The following is a 19,078-nucleotide window of genomic DNA, read 5'->3' as shown; positions in this document are numbered from 1 at the left end:
ACAGGAAATAGGTGACTTTAATGATGTTTTTAAATTTGAAGTGATTTAAATAGCATTGTTATTAACGTAGATTCCTCTATGTGTGATTGAGAGCGAGAGATAGGCTACGTAGCAGTGTGATAGATCACTGAAATAAGATTTGATGCACCTGGATCTGAGGAGAGCTCCAACTGCGTCTCTTATAAAGGCTTTTATGATTCACTGGGTCAATTATCATTCTGATCTGACCTGCCGGAGAGGCTTTGGCAGAGATGCACGTGACGATACTGGCACGCGCGCATATCCGCCGGAAGCACGATCAAAGGTTTCCATGTTCTTTTTTTTTTAAAGCTTCATATCATCCACTATTCCACCTCGCCAGCAGTCACCCACCATTTATCCCACTCCTACCCACAATCCCCTCTGAGGAACTGCTAGAGACAGAAGAGCCGCCACGCAGGTCGGCCGGGCCACCATTACACACCGACTGTTTTATCTGCTTCAAACAGTCGGTAATGGAGAAAGACAAAACCGAGTCAGCGGAGACCCCCGCGCCACCCGCGTGTGAAGTAATTTTTCCGTTTTCTGTGACTCCCTGTGGTGCCGTTCTGTGAGTTCCAGCCAGACTCTCTCTTTCTCTGTCTCTATGGGTGAAGCGTCCGTGCAGGAGCCGTCCTCTCTCAGGCTTTGATGCATTTTTAATTGTCACTGTTTTAAAGGTCAGATTTACGACTATTACTGGTGGAAATAATGTGATACAGTTTAGAGGCAGTTTGGCCGGTGAACTTTTCGTGAGCTGAAGGGAATTTGAACCATCCGTAACCCTCCCAAACTGTAAACTCGGAAGTTCAGTAGCTTTATAAAACGAAGTTTCCTCTCCAATTATAATTGGTGAACAGTCCCAGACACCTCAAGCAAGTTTGTTTTTATGCACATTTTGGGGATTTTATTAAATTATATTCATGTTATTTCAACGAAATAATATACAGTAAATAGAATAATATTTTATTCTAAATATAATTTCAAAATAATTAATTGGCATTAACTAAAATTATGAAACGTTTTTCTCTCTCTCTGGGCAGTCTAAACCACAAGGCATCGCTAAATTTAATGAAAGACCCACAGTGGTTACAACTTTTTCCATTTTTAATCATTTGAATACATGGGGTGAAAACCGTTTTATTCTCATTTAATTGTTGTTGTTGTTTTTTTTTGTGTGGAATTTGCAACTTGGATGGAGACATTATATATGCAAATTGCACAAAATGTCATGTTTGTCCATGTTTAGATATACATGTGCATGCATCCAATGAAAAGCCACTGTGAGAGATTTCTGAGTGCATGAACCTGTGCTTGTGCATTAAAAGAGCTTAGTGACATTGTTCGGTTTCTCGAAAAGCATTTTCCAAAGTTTGTCCTTCAGCAAACCACCGCACAGCATGCGCTGCCCTTCGAGCCGAGCTGTAAATGGTTTCAGATTGCCATTAAGAACCATTTACCGTGGTCTCAGAAAACCACGGCTGATTCTTCAACTCTGTATGAATTTTATAAACTCTGCCTGCTTAATGGTTTCTATGAGCGTAGGCCACACCGAGACTGAATAACCAAGAGAAAGATTTATCGTACACATCCCTACAGTATCGACACTCTTTCCTTTCCGACAGATTCATCCTTACAGAGCCCTTAATTTAAAGTGACTCAGAGGCGCCATACAGTAACCCGTTTAAATTTCACGGTTAGCGCTGTGGCACCGCCATAGGGACACATGAAAGGCCACAAATCTTGGATGGCTCTCTTTGATGGCTCCCAGTATCCCCTGTGCGGCTGTGAACTCACATGTCAAAGAGAGTTATTCCATTGTCTATCACTCTCATGTGTGTTTTCAAAGGCACTGATTTATGTTCTGCTATGTTACACTTTAATGAAATTTCATGTCCCTTCCCTTGTCTGTCAATAAGATGGAGATGGCTCTGGTAACACGGTGACATGTGCAGGCCCAGCGTGGTAGCGTTGTTTCTTATTATAACTCCATCATAATGAGATGTAGAACAGGCCAAACTCACATTTCCAAAGTGCTGTTGTTCATTCCTGTTATGCAAAACTCGATGAGGGATTGTGTGAGTGTGTTTATTTATAACATTAACTCCTGGTTTCACAGACAAGGCTTAAGCCTAGTCCCAGACTAATTTACATGTTTGAGCTGTTTTAACTGAAAGGATCTTGCATTGTCAGATCTTAAAATATGTCAGTGCCATTGTTTTGTCTCAAGATGCACCACTAATGTTTGTTTATAAAAGCTACTTGAACGCCTAATACGGCCTAATCCTGGCTTAATCTAAGCCCTGTCTGTGAAACCAGGCCTTCAGGATTTACGAAGGTTTGGCCAGGGTTATATTGCCGCTGACCTTATTGCATATGCATTTGTAGGAGTTTCCCTTTCAGATGCAACTACACAATTAATGGGAGGAGAGTCAGTATTTAAATGAATCATGCAAGGTGATTTACTAAAATTTGCGCTAGTCAGTTTACTAGTATTTGCGCCATTATTTAACACCCGCCAATTTTGCACCTGTGTTGTTAGCCTATGTGGCTCAGTCTGTTCTTTAATTTGAGTGTCATCAGTAGTTCACGCACACAACTGTCCAGTCCCATCACGGTGCTTTCATGGAATTGCAGTCTAAAGGCCCGTACACACCGACGAATATCAGCATGCGTTATTCATCAGCATTTTTCAACGCGTTTTTTGTGTTCACACCCAAGCGATTTCAGCTGACGATGAGCCGAGCGAACATGCAAATTCATTCCCTGACATTAGATGGCGCCAATTTGCTCTGCAATACCACTCCAAGTCAGTTTTCTTTTATCAAGATGTTTGTAGTCCCTGTCGCGTTTGTCATAGTTCTTTATGTTCTAGCACCAACGAGAACAGCAGCTCTACATTCATCTTGCCTTGCATCTTCCTCGTCTTATTTCTTCCTGGCTGGTTAGACGGCGACGCTACTTGGCGTAGATCTTCTTCGCCGTTGCATATGTGTGCTTGGGCAAGACCGTTTTGTGTTTGAGCGCCCCCAAGTTGTGTTTCACTGTAACTTCAGAAGCTCCAAACACGTGAGCAAAGCTCTAATCTCATTGGTCGGATAGTTTTTGACGCAGCGCGTCAAACTAAAAAAACGAACCCGAGGCGTTTTTTTACGTGTCGATGTGCACACTCACATTGGCGCCCTTTGTTTAGTCACGAGGCGTTAAACGTCGGCGAATAACGCACGTGAAATTCGTCCCGGTGTGAACAGCCCTTAACGCTAATTTCCCTCATTTAGTAAATCTGGCCCTTAACATAATATATATGATGACAATATATTGTAGTAGGAATGACCTAGAGAGACATGTGTTTCCCTCAGTCTCGTCACTTTCATTTAAGGTGTCTTGCCTCACTCTGCTCCAGACTCTTAGGAAGAATGTGAGTGTGTTAGAGGGTGAGTCAGTTCTCTATTAGTCTGTCTTTGCGCCTTTTCGCCTTTATGAGGTCTGAGCGTTTGGGATGAATAATTGTGCCGCTCTATGTCAGCTCCTGGCGCCACGGCTGTTTACACTCTGGCACCTGCTCCTTTTTAATTAGCTGCCGGGCCAGATCATCTCTTAATCGATTTTGAACATTAAGAAACAAAAGGGAGTCGTAGATGGGGGCCCTGTCATGGGGCGGCCCCCACCTCCTGCAGGGGGAGGTGTGAAGAGAAGCCACCCCCTAATGAGCCGGGGCATCTTAGTGTCACACTCGCACCGAGCCTCATCTACAGACACACAATCATCTTCCAAAACTTTGGTGGGTTTTATTAGCTCATCAGTGCACCCTGCACGTTAGACACCGGGACGACTAAGTGGAAACACGTTTTTTTTTCTTCTCGCTTTTCTTCTCTGTCTTTTTTTCCTTCTTGATGCAGTGCTAAGGGTCATTGGAGATGACAGCCTTGAGCCAAATGCATTTCAGAAATAAAGCGTTTCGTTTGAAAAGTTCAGATGACCTGCTCTACTTTACTAGGCCAACGGGAAGCGTATATAACATTTGCTTTGTTTCATTGTATGGCAGCTTTTTACCGAACATGGTGGTAATCTCGTAATCTGTGGCACGCTGGTACTTGTGCATCTAGTCTGTAGAGAGAAGCAATTGAGCACAGACTCGGTGTGCAACGACGTGCTCATCGATTCCAATTACTCTAAATCTCCACATTACCGTCGGCGAGCGGCAGAGACAAGAACATTTGCAGTAATGACCGAAAAATCAAATTGCGCTGATTGTTTTACTGTTCCTTGGTAAACAAAGATGTTTGTTTAGTAATATCTTCCCATCTATTGATTGGACTGAAGGCATTATTAACCCAGCTGAGGTCTCAGCCACGTGGCACTAACAGAATGAACATCAATCGCAGAAGTCAATCATCTGTCACTCATCTTGTCAACACGGACCTGGCCCAGATTTTCCCTGAATCTATGCATTCATTTACCTTAACCATATAAGAAAACTGTGGTAACACCAGTGTAATTGTTGCATGTACTTACCATAGTAATAACGATAAATTACATGCAATTAACCCTCAGCCAAAACCTAACCCCAAACACTATAGTAAGTAGCACATGTAGTTAAGTATTATTACTCAGTTCTTAAATACTGTATATAATTACACTGTAACACAGACACCTTCAAATAAAGTGTTACCGAAATGCAACTGAGAAAACAAAAAGGGACAAGAAAAGTCCTTTTAAAAAAATAAAAAAAAATAAAGTAATTAGAAGAATCCAATCTGCGGACTGTTTTCAAATAGAACATGCCTCTCTTCTGCTATTGGTCAGTCAAACAGATAGCCCCACCCCTAAAACTCACACTATTGGCTGAACTAATGTTGCTCTGTTGGGTTTGAAAGCACAACAGAGCCAGTGTTGACACTTTTTGGTTCAGATTTAAAATTTCTTGGGTAGAATTGAAGAATTGCAAGTATATACAATTTAATGTGTCGTTGTTGAATAAAAGTATTAATTTCTTCAAAAAAAAAAAAATACTGAACATCAATTTTTGAGCAGTAGTATGTATATATGAAGAGTTCAGATGCAAAAGCCTCTAAATGCCATTTGAAACTTTCTTCTTTAATGATGATTTTTATCAAACTTGTATATTTAAGTTCAGTGATTTCACTTAAATGGCAATGATAATTACCTATTAATTGTTATTTAAGTGAAATTACTGAACTTAAATATACAAGTTTGATAAAAAATCAACATTAAAGAAGAAAGGCTTTTAGAGGCTTTTGCATCTGAACTCTTCATATATACGTATATATAAAATGTTCAGTTATGGTTTCGACAAAAATATCATGAAAAAATTAATTCAACATTGTTAATATTAAGAATTGTTTCTTGAGCAACAAATCATCATGATTTCTGAAGGATCATGTAACAGAGTAATGAAATAATGCTAGAAATAGAAAACATTTTAAATTGTAATATTTCACACTACTCTTTTTACTGTATTTTTTTATCAAATAAATGCAACCTTGTGGGAAAAATACACTTCTTTCAAAAACATTCAAATGTCTTAACGACCCCTTTTGAATTTCCTTCAACATAATTTCCATCAATATAGGTCTTATAAGAGAAGACATCTTAAACTCTGACTGAAAAGGGGCTGAAATAGGCTCATAATAGCCTAATGACACAATGACAAGCAACACAGTCTTTTACAACCCCGGTGAGGTCCTAAATTTACTGACAGCTCGGGGGAGCAGGGGCTCATTTCTCTATGGCCAATAAATGGACGGTCGATTCAACAGGCCACTGGTTCGAGGCTGCTCTAATTCACCGCCCGTGTCGTAAATCTCCCTGCCCGGCTGCTTTTAACACACGTTCCACACTGGATGTGTTTATTTGTTTCTCTCTAGCCATAATTGCATTTCACTGATTTCAGTTTTCATTTACACGGTTATGCACAATATTTTCTGTAGTCAGAGAGTGGGCGTCCTTGCAGAAATTCTGGCAAACCCTGTCGGAGTAGGCGATCGGGAGCTTGTAACCCGTAGGCCGTGTGTAATCCACGCTGGTTGTCGCTTTGTGTTGTGGGAAGCCTCAGTTGATGTGTAGTGTGAAAGATATCTGTATTTTCTTTTCCAGAATGTATCTTAAATTTTAAGGTTTTAACAAAACATCCTTTGTAAAAAAAATAAATAATCCAGTTTAATCTACTGTATATACAGTCATAGAAAGGCAAAACAACTATTCCAATTTAGAACTGAAATTCATTTTGTCATGGTATCCTATATTATTTAGCAAGTGACTAAAATAATATTTATATTATTTATATAAAAATATATTATTTATATATTAAATGTTATTTAAATAAAAATGTTTTACTTATATTTGTTTAATATTTCATTATTTTTATGTTTATATTATTTAATATTTCATTATTATTATGTTTATACACTGTAAAAATATTGTTGGTTTAACTTAAAAAATTAAGTAACCTGGCTGCCTTGGAAAAATTGGAAAAATTGATTTAATCATCAGAAACTCAAAATATTATGTTATCTGAACTATATACATTATTTAAGTTGATTTGACAAAAGAAAAAAATATTGTGATTACAAATCATGAAAATATTTTTTTTACAATGTATATACATATATATATATATATATACATATACTGTATATATATATATGTATAATATATTTAAATATCTATTTATATATTGTTTTTTGAATTATATAAATATTAATATGCTTAACAGCACTATATATATATATATATATATATATATATATATATATATATATTGTATATATATATATGCATATAGGCTCTAAAAATGCTCACAGTTATTAATTGCACAGTACTTATTAAATGTGCTCACAGTCTGTTGCTGTCTGTTTTTTGTGTGCATGTTTTCACTTTAATCTTTAAAGGTCTTGCAATATGGCCCATTGTGAGTTGTTTGGTTCCAGACATCATTGTGATGAAGCGTGCTGCTAATCTAACAAGTTACAGCAGGATAAAAAAAGCATTTCTTACTAATCAGGGACAAGGCCATATGGATGGAGTTTGATTACATTAACTTTAATTAACATTACTGTCATCTGTGTGTGATTAGTGGACAGATGTTGGGTAAGGCCTGCAGTCTGTGAAGGTACTGTAATGTGGATCTCAGGTGCTAGCGCAGCCTCTCTCTGGATGTCTGGCATTTGAAACGAGGGGGGAATTTCACTCCTCTTTTTCATTCTTTTCACGAGCGGATGGGAGGGAATTTATTTAACCTGCTGCTCGACACAGCTGGTGGCCATAAGAGGGAGCTCTAGATATGTCTTTCTTCTGGAGAGATGTGTTTGTGTCTTTGGGAGTGTTTTATGCCAGTTTAAGCCCATGCTTTAGAGAAATGTGTGAAATGTGATGCTGGTCTGTTGGCACTATAAAGAAAAAAAAAAGAGAAACACTATGGCGGTTCACTTATGATACCAGTCCAGATAGTAATACTATGTTATGTTGGCATATGATATACAGTATATGTATCATACTAGCCTACTGTTACTGTTTAGGATTACAATATTTATATATCATGGTATTTTAAATGGTGTTACAAAGTACATACAAAATCTCATGCTATTGTATCATATTGCACATTTTTGCACGATTTGTCCAAAAACACAATAGCATTACCATTAATACACACGCATACACACACTCTATTCTCTTACACTACCCCACCCATCACAGAAAACTTTCTGCATTTTTACATTTTCAAAAAACATCACTTATGATTAATAAGCTTTTTTTTCCCCTCGTGGCAATGGAAATGTCACAAGGACAAACATTTTGGAAATTGCCATCTTTGTGGGCACATTTTGTCCCATAATGTAGGGTTTACCAGGACACACACACAGTCCATATAATTGCAACGATGCCAATAATACAGTATATTATCATTGTTTTTATTGTTGTGTTAACAGGAAAAACAGCTCATATCAGTTTCCTGGTTTATTTTTGGTGTTTTATATTTAACCAGCTTGGTTAAGCAAACCCCAACCAGGTCTAGCTAGTATTCCCACCAATAACCTGTTCTGACCAGCTTGGCCCCTACTAATGACCATTAATTGACTGATCTGAACTGAGCTGCATGATGACATTTATAGATGAATTGAACTCATTCCATAATTGATGAACTTTCCACATTAAACCTGAATCAACACTGATCTGATCAATGTAAAGCTGCTTTGAAACAATCTGTATAATATAAAGCGCTATATAAATTTCCCCCTTGATCAATTAAATAAAGGTGATTTTATCATATCGGGACAACTTGCACAGCTATTACAGAAAGACAGTGGGACTGAAATAATTTTCCTTGTTCTTCTTCAGATTTGTCGCATGGATGCACGTTTCTCAGGACGGGAGCAGTTCCTGTTTGTGTCAGACGAAGTCAGTGAGGCCTGGTGTCAATAACGCTCGGGTTCTTCACACACCTGCCAGAGATCCAGCATCACACCTCGCAGCCTCAGTGTCGGCCTGTGACCCAGGTAATGAAGCTTCCAGAGCGGAAGATCAAATCACTTTCACACACCCTGAGCCTGGATGTGTCGGACTAACAAACACCATAAGCTCTGCAGTGAACTGGGGAAGCATATGTCCGCTGGAATATTTGTAGCAGAAGAAAAAGAGGGGCAGAGAGATAGAGAGAGAGAGAGACGGCCGAGTTCCCCCAGTATTCTCAGCAGGCAGGAACATCTCGGGGTCAGCGGCACATATCTGCACGGATTATCACGCTGTCACACTCCGCCTCACGCCAGCGGATAACAAGCCAGCCTGCTGCTGAAAGGAGGAGGGCACGGCGAGAGAGAGAGTGACACAAACTCACACACACAACATATTTGCATGACACACGGTCAAGAGTGCTGCTTTAAGAACATGAACTTTCATGTGGCCCACCTGTGTAAAAAACGTCATTTAAACGTTCTTAATTAGTTTTTTAATTAGTCCATTAAAAATATCTAATAATCATTAAACGAGATTGATGCTATTTGTTGTTGACTTGTTTATACCTAAAAGTAAAAAGCTAGTGCAGTAAGAAACTTAACTAAAAAAGTGTTAATATCTTCTTTAGTGTTGCACATTTATAAGGATTTTTTTTTTATCAATTTTAACTGGGAAATGAATTAAAAATATGTAAGAATAGCATGCTTTGCTGTTTACAGAACACGCATAACAATTACATTAACAATTAAAAAATCTTAATTTTTACATTCATCAAAATATTTTAGTGTATGAGTTGTAAAAGCCAAAATCCAGCCTAAAAACATTAATATGTCATGCATCCCTAATAATTGGCACATTTGCAAACACTTTAGTGATCTCATGTGAATTTTCACCCTTTTTCTATTTGCTGATTAATCTCAGTAATTTATTAGTGGAAAAATAATGGGACTATAACGCTTTGTGCTTTTTAGAACCAAATTATTTAGAACCAATTTTTTTTTATCAGAAGCCAAATCAGATATTATTCACTTCCAAAATCCCTTCAAAAATCATGTCATGCGTCATTAATTAGAACATTTACTGCACAGTTACATTTTAGAGACATCATGTGAATGTGAGGCCTTTTTAAAACTTATTCACCCTTTATCTGTGTGCATTCGGTGCAAAACCTTGTGGTTTTGTGTATCCGAACACCGAAAGGACCTTCTGAAAAACATTATGAACAAAATAAAAATGCATTGCATTTATATCCAAAGCAAATGCATTCTCTGGGAATCAAACCCATTATGTTGCGTTGAGACCTTGAGAGCAAAAAAAAAAGCTTAAAGCTTAAAATTGCCATCACAGATCTTTAATATAAAACCAAACAACCCCAAACCCTTCAATATACGCATGTTTGCTTTGTCCACTTGGCTTGTTTGTCCACTTTTCCCCGCGAACAGACATGCATGCTCGTAAGATACATAAAGAACGAGAGCTTCTCCTCCCCGCTGTGGAAATGTTGCTTGGCATTTGCAGTAAACACAACAGATGGTGTGACTATGCAGGCCAGTAATTTTCAAATCAATAGTGCAGCTCACAGGACCAACTGTGTGTTCTGCCGGAGGAACTTCATGACAGGCCCAGAGGAGATTCGCTCAAGGCGCGTTTTCGCTTTTCTGTGGAGCAAAAAAAGCCTTCAAACACGCTCCATCTCCATCCGTGTCTTTCCGTGGAACTCATCTCAGGCCTGACACTTATGCCCCATAGCTCTTCGGAGAGCAAATAAAGGCAGCCCTCATGCGATCAAACGAAAATCTCCATATGATGGATCCGAAAGGTACGCGTTTATGACCCATCCGTCACACCGCTCCCGGTGCTTGGTAAATAGCCCGCTGTACTTATTAAGGCTCTTGCTGCGTTTCAGCTGATTGGCAGTCAGTGGGAGCAATCATAGAAAGATACAGATGCCCATTAGGACGTACACATGTTGTCATGGCACTTCTGAGAACGACAGAGGGCTGTAAACGCTAATAAGACCATCAGTTAATGCTGCTGGCTCCGGATGTGGCCTCGGGGTTCCATTCGCTGATGCATCTCCGAGGGATTTGTTCGTGGAAAAATGCATTTTTTTTTTTTACATTAAACAATTGGCGGTATCGGACTAAAATGGGAAGGCAGGCGGCCTTGTGCTTTTTAGAACCGAAAAAAGACGTCGTATTTGTATTATATTAAAAGCAAAAGCAAGCGAGAGAGAAAATATTGGGAATTTGAAAAGAGAAAGCAAATAAATAAACAATCAGAAGAGGTGAAAATAAGGACGAAGAGAAAACGAATGGAGAAAAAGAGGGTAGGCTATAGATCATCAGATTTCTCTGAGAACTGAGATCTGACCCTTGGCAAGATGCAAACAGCCCACAGCCGCATTGCAGAGTCACACGCCGTACGTCACGAGACAGCTTCTTTAGATCACTGTTTATGGTTCATTAAGTATTTTCGAGCTGCGTACTTGTTATGTTGTGGAGGAACGGACAGCATCGCCTGACCTCTGCTTCATTCTGCTTGTGCAAATAGCCATTCCTCATAGGCTGTGGAGGCGTTCACGCCACCGTGGCTTTCCGTAATTGTCTCTCTCTTTCCTTATCCGTGTTAAATTTGGGTGGTTTTACATGTACAAACAAGGATTGTGTCAATCATAGAGGGTCTTTTTACTTTCCTTTTCATGACTAAATCATCCGTCGCGATTCGTTTCAGCCTAGACATACTAGCATTAATGAAATGAATTGGCTTTGTTGTTTGGTTTCATTTTCAATAAGTGGGTTTTTGTTTGATCTGATCTGATTCAGAGATGGTGTTGTACGGATAAAGCAGGGTTAAATGCAGTGGGCTGTTTACTGACCATAAACGTTCCATGTCACAATAGTCTTCATTTAAATAATTCCCGCCCAAATTATATGGCAATAAAGGGGGCGAGGCCTGGTTGAGTTGCGTTAGTGTGTTGAAACTCATGGTAAGGGGCGTGATGTTTTCGAAACCCGCTCAAAGTAGTTGACCAATCACAACACATACCGATTCAGCCGACCAATCAGAGCTCATTGAGCTTTTCGGAACTACGACACAAGGGTGTGTTTCCTAAAAGCATCGTTAGCCAACTATGGTCACATTTTCCATTGAACTCTGTTGATAACGACGGAACTAGAGCGTTGGCGCTTGCAACGCAAAGGTCATGGGTTCGATTCCCAGGGAACGTGTACCTTGAAATTCAATGCAAGTCGCTTAGGATAAAAGCGTCTGCCAAATGCATAAATATAGTTGGCTTTGGGAAACACACCCCAGACAGAGGGTTATGCCCCGTACACATTGTACAATTTTGGGCTGTCCCAGATGAAAGATGACCAATCGTGGTGATTTCTGTGGTCGTGGCTCCTAAACGGTGGTTCAACGTCGTCGCGACCAAAGATAGCATACGATAGTTTAGCATGATCATCTCACGGTGTTTGCTGTTACGACCTGACTAGCCAATAAAAATGCTAAATGAAATGCCGCATTGATCAAAGTGGCATAGCGCTAAAATTTAAAACTACTTAACTCAAGCTCCATTTGCAAGATTGTCATGCCAAGTTCTTTTCCCTGCATTGACCGTGTCCATATTCTCCTCTTTCGCTTGTGCTCACAAAAACCACAAGTGAATAAAATTCATCCCTATTTGTTTACCACTAGCACATGCTGGTGATGACGTCTTCTACTCGAACTTGCGTCATAGCATTGATTGAATAGGTGTCATCATCGTACAGTCTATACATGTCAAGTTTATTAGATCTATGTTGTACAGTGTGATTTGTAATGATTTTATAGGATTGCCGAAATCACACAATCTGTAGCAGGCGTTAACGACAGAAGAGAGGTGCTGCAGCATTGAGCATTCAAGCATGAAAGTAGTAGACCCCAAAAAGGACTTTGACTTTGTAAAAAAGCATAAAATGCCTCTTTTAATGTGTTGATTCACAATTGTTATACCTATATCTTGCACTGACATCCCCAAACAGTTGCATATTCTCCACCATCTGGTAATGGATGATTTCAGTGCGTAGGTGGTGTAATTCAAAGATGGCCTAAACTTCGCAGTAGATGTTGTTCTGTGCCCAAAACCCCTCTAAAACCAGCAGAATAGTTCTGGTGCTTATAGCTACGAAGGGTCTAAGCTGTTTCTTTTTCAGCAGGGACACTCATGTAGCCATTGCTAATAAATACGTGGGCTAGCATGCAGGCTAATGTGTGTAATGCTTCAAACGATTCCGCTGTTAATATGCAATACAAAGCGCACTGAGAACAGTCATTGACAGACAGAAAAAAGGTTTTAGTTCTTCAGAACAATCTGAACTCCAAGCATTCAGCGCTTTTAAGCCATCACTCAAGGCTACGTCAGTTAGCATGACCGTAATCATATCTTTATGTTCATGATAAATATTACTGTCATCTCCACGACAACAATCTCTCACGTCGCCGTTTTAATGAGAGACAATTAATATTTATTCCCTTTCTGTCGGCAACTAAAGCGTTTCATATTCCACACATTTTCTGCGGAATAAATCAAGTCTCCCTCATATTCAGAGCTATAAAGGGGCTCTTGCTGGAAAAGCCACGCTGCGCTTCAGGCAACTTAATTGTGCCGTGGTGAAAAAATGAGGCAATTCATCCATTAGTTTATAAAGGCCTTTCCCTGGAGACACCAGAGAGTGATTTAAGGTCAATGACACTGATTCTCTATATGTGTTTTTTCTTTTTTCTAGCCTTTCTTCACACTCCCTCTCTTTGTTTGAAGAGTAACACCGACAACATGCTTCGCTAACATAAAAAGAAGTCCTGTTGTAATCCTCTATCCAATATATCATTGATTTTTCAGGTAAATTGGAAAGGTTTTGAATATTGGATTATATATTTTAGTGGCCAATATTTCATCGCAAGATTATTGAAAATGTAAAAATGAATGTTTGTAATGCGCGTCCTGTTTCAGATCTTGTCATGTGATCCAGATCGTGTCCAGCCTAGTTTGCATCATTGTCACTCAATAGCACTAAAAATGAATAGATATTCATGAGTCCATATTTTTATTTCACAAAATGTATTTGGATTTCCAAGTTGATGTGTCTTGAATCACTCCATGGTCTCTCTCTAGTCACATACTGTATATGAACAATTTATATTTCATTTAGAATTATATATATAAATAATTTATATATATTCAACGAATAGTAAGAAATAGAAATATATTAAAAACAAATTTAAACTCATGAATTCGTTAAAAAATATATTTTATATATATATATATATATATATATAAAAACTAAATTATAAAAAAAAAATATATATATATACATAAAAATTATATATATATATATATATATAATTATATAATTCTATTTTTGATAAATTAAATGTATATATATATATATATATTAATTATATATATTTATTTTATAAATATATAGTATCGATAAATATATCAAATAAAATTTTAAATATATATATATGAATACATTGAAAGATGTATCATTTATATATGGAAATATAACTATATTATTAATATATATATATATATATATATATATATATATATTTGATAATTTAAATGCATATATATATATATATATATATATATATATATATATATATATATATATTACACACGCATATATATCTCAAGAAATATCTAAAATCAATAATACATGAATACATTTTAGTTTATTTATTCAAAGTGTTGTGATTGATGGAGTATTGTTTGGCCAAAAATAATATTGCAAAAATGTTTCACATCAGATATCTTTGAAATCCACAAATTACTGGTCATCTTGTATATAAATAAGCGAGTGAAGACATTTTAAGATAGGAAATCTCATTAGCTTGACCATGCTGTTGACTAACTAAAACCTGGTGCCTTAGGAAAGAAATAAACAAGTCTTTAACGTGGTTAGACGACGAGGCTAAAGTGTGCGGAGTGTGTTACAACAGACAGACAGTGGGAGGAAAACAGAATTCATGACAGGCCTGTGCAGCTGATTCAACCCACACACAGGAGCCAGATACACCACATGCACACACTCACATAGGAACCAACCAACCTGCACCCTCTCACCCGCTCCTTCTCCTTTCCCAGAGTCCTGTCTCCTGGCACATCTCTCATGTTGATTGGTGGCCCTGTGGTTGCACGTTGATCCATGGTGATGTCATATGTCTGTGCTGCTTCTGGTTCCTATGGCGATGCGCAGCAGAGGGGAAGCTACAAAAACCAGACACCAAAACATGTTCAGGACACTTTTCACCCAACATAAAGAAAATGTTTTTTTATTTTAATGAAAAGGTCACTTAATTGTACTTAATTAACCTAAAAATGAATTTTATTTTGTTTAAAATATATATTATATGAAATATGCAAAATGTAATTTATTTTTTTAGGACTTTTTTAAAAGAGGTACACATGTCAATTAATAGTAAAATTCCATCAAATTGAATTTAATAATCTTTACACATTTTAATTGAATAATTTAACAATCCTTAATCAATTATTCAATTAAAATGTGTAAATATTATTTAATTCAATTTGATAATTGTGTGTAATTCAATTGTGTAAATCTTAACAAAAGGCTTAAGGTTTTTTTTTTTTATTATAAGGGCCTCAGGGTAATACTGCTGCATCTCTCCAGCAAGGAAATGTCTTGGGGAGGAAAAAGTTATTTGTTTTTTTTGCATTTTTAAAACTGATTTTGGCTAAGAAGACATTTTAAGATGCCAGCTGTGTTTTGGCCCAAAGACAAACACATCTTATCTCAGTTTCCTTGGTAAAGCGAACGAGGGGTTTCATAATTCTTGCCCTGTAGTTAGAAGATCTCGACTTCTCATCCGAACTCAAGACCCTCAGCATTGCCGCACGGGACGCCCCCGCTGGCCCATGGCATTATGCAGTATTATGATTAAATTTGAGAATCGAGCAATTTTAGTTGTGTTTTAGTGATGGAGATACACATTTACTTATGTATCACAATAGCAAGAAACAGTTTATCATATGCTCAAATATTGATTAATGATTTGAATACAAAGCAGAAAAATGTGTTCTGGGTTTTGACGTCATTCCTGCACCACCCTATTTCTTTTTTTTTACTGTAAAACCCAACAAGTTAAGCTAGTGTTACGGAGGCCAGCTAGTAGTTGCTGTGCACGTAAACCTCACTCCTCTGATTTCAATCGGCGCTCTAGCGACAGACGCTAGAGGCTGCAGTCTTTAGCCTCCTTGTTAGAGCGCCCGACTCTCATGCTGGAGATCCGGGTTCGAGGCCCGGGTCGAGTGGGATCCGGGTGTAGGAGTTACATTAACTCATTTCAAAAAGCAATTAAACTTTACACTGCATTTGATACTGTATACAGCTAAAACTTTACTTTATTGAGTAAAAACAGTGTATTGCATTGACAAGAACATTAACATAATGTACACTTAAAGAGATTATTCAACTATTACAGCATATTTCATATTTATAAATTAATAAATCTTTCATATTTATTCATAACAGCATCAAAGAAACTACAAAAAGAGAAAAAGGAGAAGGAAAAAGCTATACAGGGTATGTGCATATATCCAAAAATTCTATATCCATTTTGCTTTTCCATTTCTTGCATCTAGACCCTCAATATAATACATAAGTTACATTTTAAATAATATGACGTAAGTTTTATTATTTGCCCATTTTTGTTTGTGTATGTGGCATTTTCCATGCATAATTATTACATTAATCACCTGATGTTGCTCCAAACTCTTGCTTTTACACAATAAACCACCCTTTTTCCTCAATTGGTACAAACGCTTGTGGATGACATCATTGGCTGTGGGCGGAGCCTCTGAGAAACGTGGTACGACACTGGCCCTCAGGACACGAAGCCGACTGAGCGTTTCACCCAGCCACTCACTCGCTCTCTGTCTCTTTGCTTTAGAGTGTGAATAAGTTGGAAATCTTTTTCCATTCCTTTCATTTTCATAACATATGTGCAATGTTCTGATTCTTCATTTATTTCTGTGCAGGTGAAAAATGGGGCTATAAAGTTGTGGTGGCAGTGCTGCAGTCCTGTGCTGTTCCCCTGAGCAATTCCACAGCCTCTCAAACACAGAAGCAGCATTTCATGAAGAGAAGGTGAGTTTACTGTTGCCAGAGGCACACACACTCACACACACACAGAGAGAGAGAGAGAGAGAGAGAGAGAGAGAGAGCAAGCACTTCTTCTATCCCAATGATTGTGAGATAACAGTTGGGACATGAGAGAGAGTGTGTGAAAGCAACCTCCATTCCCAAAGCCCCAAACATCTAAACAGCCAGAAAAATTCTGTGAAGAATGACTTTAGCTGTTCTGGAAGCTGTTTAGAGACTGAATGCGTAAAAATAAAGACAATGTTCGCTTCATTATTATTAGTGAATTTAATCAAAGGAATTAACCAAAGGAATAGTTTGAGAGAAGAAAATCCAATCATCTTTTACTCATGTTGCTCCAAACCTGTATGACTTTCTTTGTTCTGTGGAAAGTAGATATTAAGAAGAATCGAAGTTACTTTTTTCTTTATTGTGGACAGACTTTAGTTGACGCTATCTGACAAAAAGCAATACCACAATCTAAAAAATGCTGGGTTGTTTCAACTCAAATATGGACAAACCCAAATGTTGGGTAAAAAAATGTAATTTAACATTTTAACCCAACTTCAACTTTCACTTTCAACTGTAAATTTTTTAATTATATTTTTAACCCAACATTTGGGTTTGTCCATATTTCACCCAAATTTGTGAATTTTGCGTGAACTCCCCACTCCCCTCCCCACTAAACCTACCCAAGGGGTTTTCCGTGCGTATCATATGCACGCAAAAAAACATTTTTGCCGTAAAAATGCCTCGAGAAATGACATTCTTGGTATAGATACGCACTTTCATGAGACTGTGTTGTTTCTTCTGCTGAACACAAAAGGAGATATTTTGAAGAATGTCGGTAACGCAAAAGTTCATGGGCCCCATTGATTTCCATAGTATTTTTTATTCTACTCTCAGAAAAAAAAGGTACAAAAGCTGTCACTGTGGTGGTACCTTTTCAAAAGGTACACCTTTGTACCTAAAGAGTACATATTTAGTCCCTCAAAGGTAAATATTGGTGCCAAAAGTGTACATACGATACATTTTAGAACCCTTTTGAAGGTACTGTCCCAGTCACAGCTTTTGTACCTTTTTTTCTGAGAGTGAATACAATGAAAGTCAATGAGGTCCATCAACTGTTTGGTTAGCAGCATTTTTCAAAATATCGTCTTTTGTGTTGAACAGAAGAAAGAAATCCATACAGGTTTGAAACAAGATGAAAGTGAGAAAGTAAAAGAAAGGGACAGCTAAGTCTGAATATTCAAATTGAGAACTCATGCAGGCTGAGAAATGGCTTCATTTAAGCTGTTGAGTCTTTTTTTGATTGCGGTTGCTAAAAAAAAACATGCTCCCTATTTTGTGTTGCACTACATTTTCTTTTTGTACTGTGTAGTAGCTGATTAAAGCGAGCAGAGAAGTGCTGCTATTATGAGCACTTATTGACTTGCTTTTTTCAGGTCATATTCACAAGGAAAGTGATTTTGCCCTCTGGTGAATCAATGGCCATCAAATGAGATGGACTACACCCATTTCCTGTTTCGTCCCACCTCATGCATATAAATCTCACAGATGTTGTCGCACCCTTGAGATGATGTTCTCAGAGGCGGCTCATCTTCGATTTGTTGAGGTTGTAGACAGTGTTGCGACGTATTCTGGAGCTGATCACTCGATTAATGAATGAATGACTGAACAGAGGATCTCTTAAAGTGACGACCTTATTTTGCAACATTTGTAAACAAGTATTTTAGCATAGGAAAAATGCAATCTATAAGCTTTAGTAAAGGCTCCAATTCTTCTGTGCACACTTTTCTAATAAAAAATGATAATCAATTTATTATAACAGTGCTTCTAAAATATATATTTTTTCTTTTTTCCTTCAACCAAGACTGTGCACCTCAGGCTTTTTCCTCCTCAGAGTAAATGCTGATAATAAAAATACTACTACTACTAATAATATTAATACTAATTGTGACTTACTTTATATCCCATATTGTGACTATTTTCACAGTATGACAATATACATAATGTTTATTTACTATTTTATACCTTTGCCACACCCAATGTTACTTTAGTCTGAGATACTCTTCAATATTTTTAATTAGCTATAAAATAATGCATTGTGTGTTTTTGTCATTTTTATTAATTATTGTTTAGATTTCCATTTAGTTCTAATTCATTTTAATTTCAGTTTTAGTTATTTTAGTACAAGTTAAACTAAATGAAAATGAGAAATTGTGGCCTTGGCAGCTGTCTAAAATATATATTTTTAAGTTTTATTAGTTTATTTTATGTCAACTAATGATGAGTCACAACTAGCTTAATTTACTTTTTTTGACTCTGAAGTGGAAACACATTTTCCATAGATTAAATAAATGCAACATAAAATCAAGTCCCATGCTAAATTATTTCCCACCTAATATTTTATTTTACTCACGTGGAAGTTAAATATA

General features: G+C 37.4%; 1 protein-coding gene across 4 annotated transcripts in view; it reads left to right on the top strand.

The window, feature by feature from the left end:
• The first annotated feature begins 354 nt into the window (after positions 1–354).
• ptbp2a (polypyrimidine tract binding protein 2a) overlaps positions 355–19,078 on the top strand; it is a 45,746-nt gene continuing 27,022 nt past the window's right edge. For 2 of the 4 annotated variants that reach the window (XR_016149403.1, XR_016149402.1), the window contains exons 1-3: positions 355–589; positions 8,377–8,534; positions 16,538–16,646. Coding sequence is in view for 2 of the 4 variants with exons in the window: in XM_039684705.2 (XP_039540639.2) it covers positions 495–589; positions 8,377–8,534; positions 16,538–16,646 (362 nt within the window). In the remaining 2 variants the exon portion in view is untranslated. Of the gene's footprint in view, positions 590–8,376; positions 8,535–15,836; positions 16,083–16,537; positions 16,647–19,078 lie in introns of those variants that run through there. The other 2 variants (XM_039684705.2, XM_039684709.2) reach the window with 2 other exon arrangements.

This window comes from Pimephales promelas, chromosome 22, assembly GCF_988280905.1.
Source record: "Pimephales promelas chromosome 22, fPimPro1.hap1.1, whole genome shotgun sequence".
Lineage (NCBI taxonomy): Eukaryota > Metazoa > Chordata > Actinopteri > Cypriniformes > Leuciscidae > Pimephales > Pimephales promelas.
The sequence above is the reverse complement of the archived record's forward strand: the minus strand, read 5'-3'. Positions and strand labels throughout refer to the sequence as shown.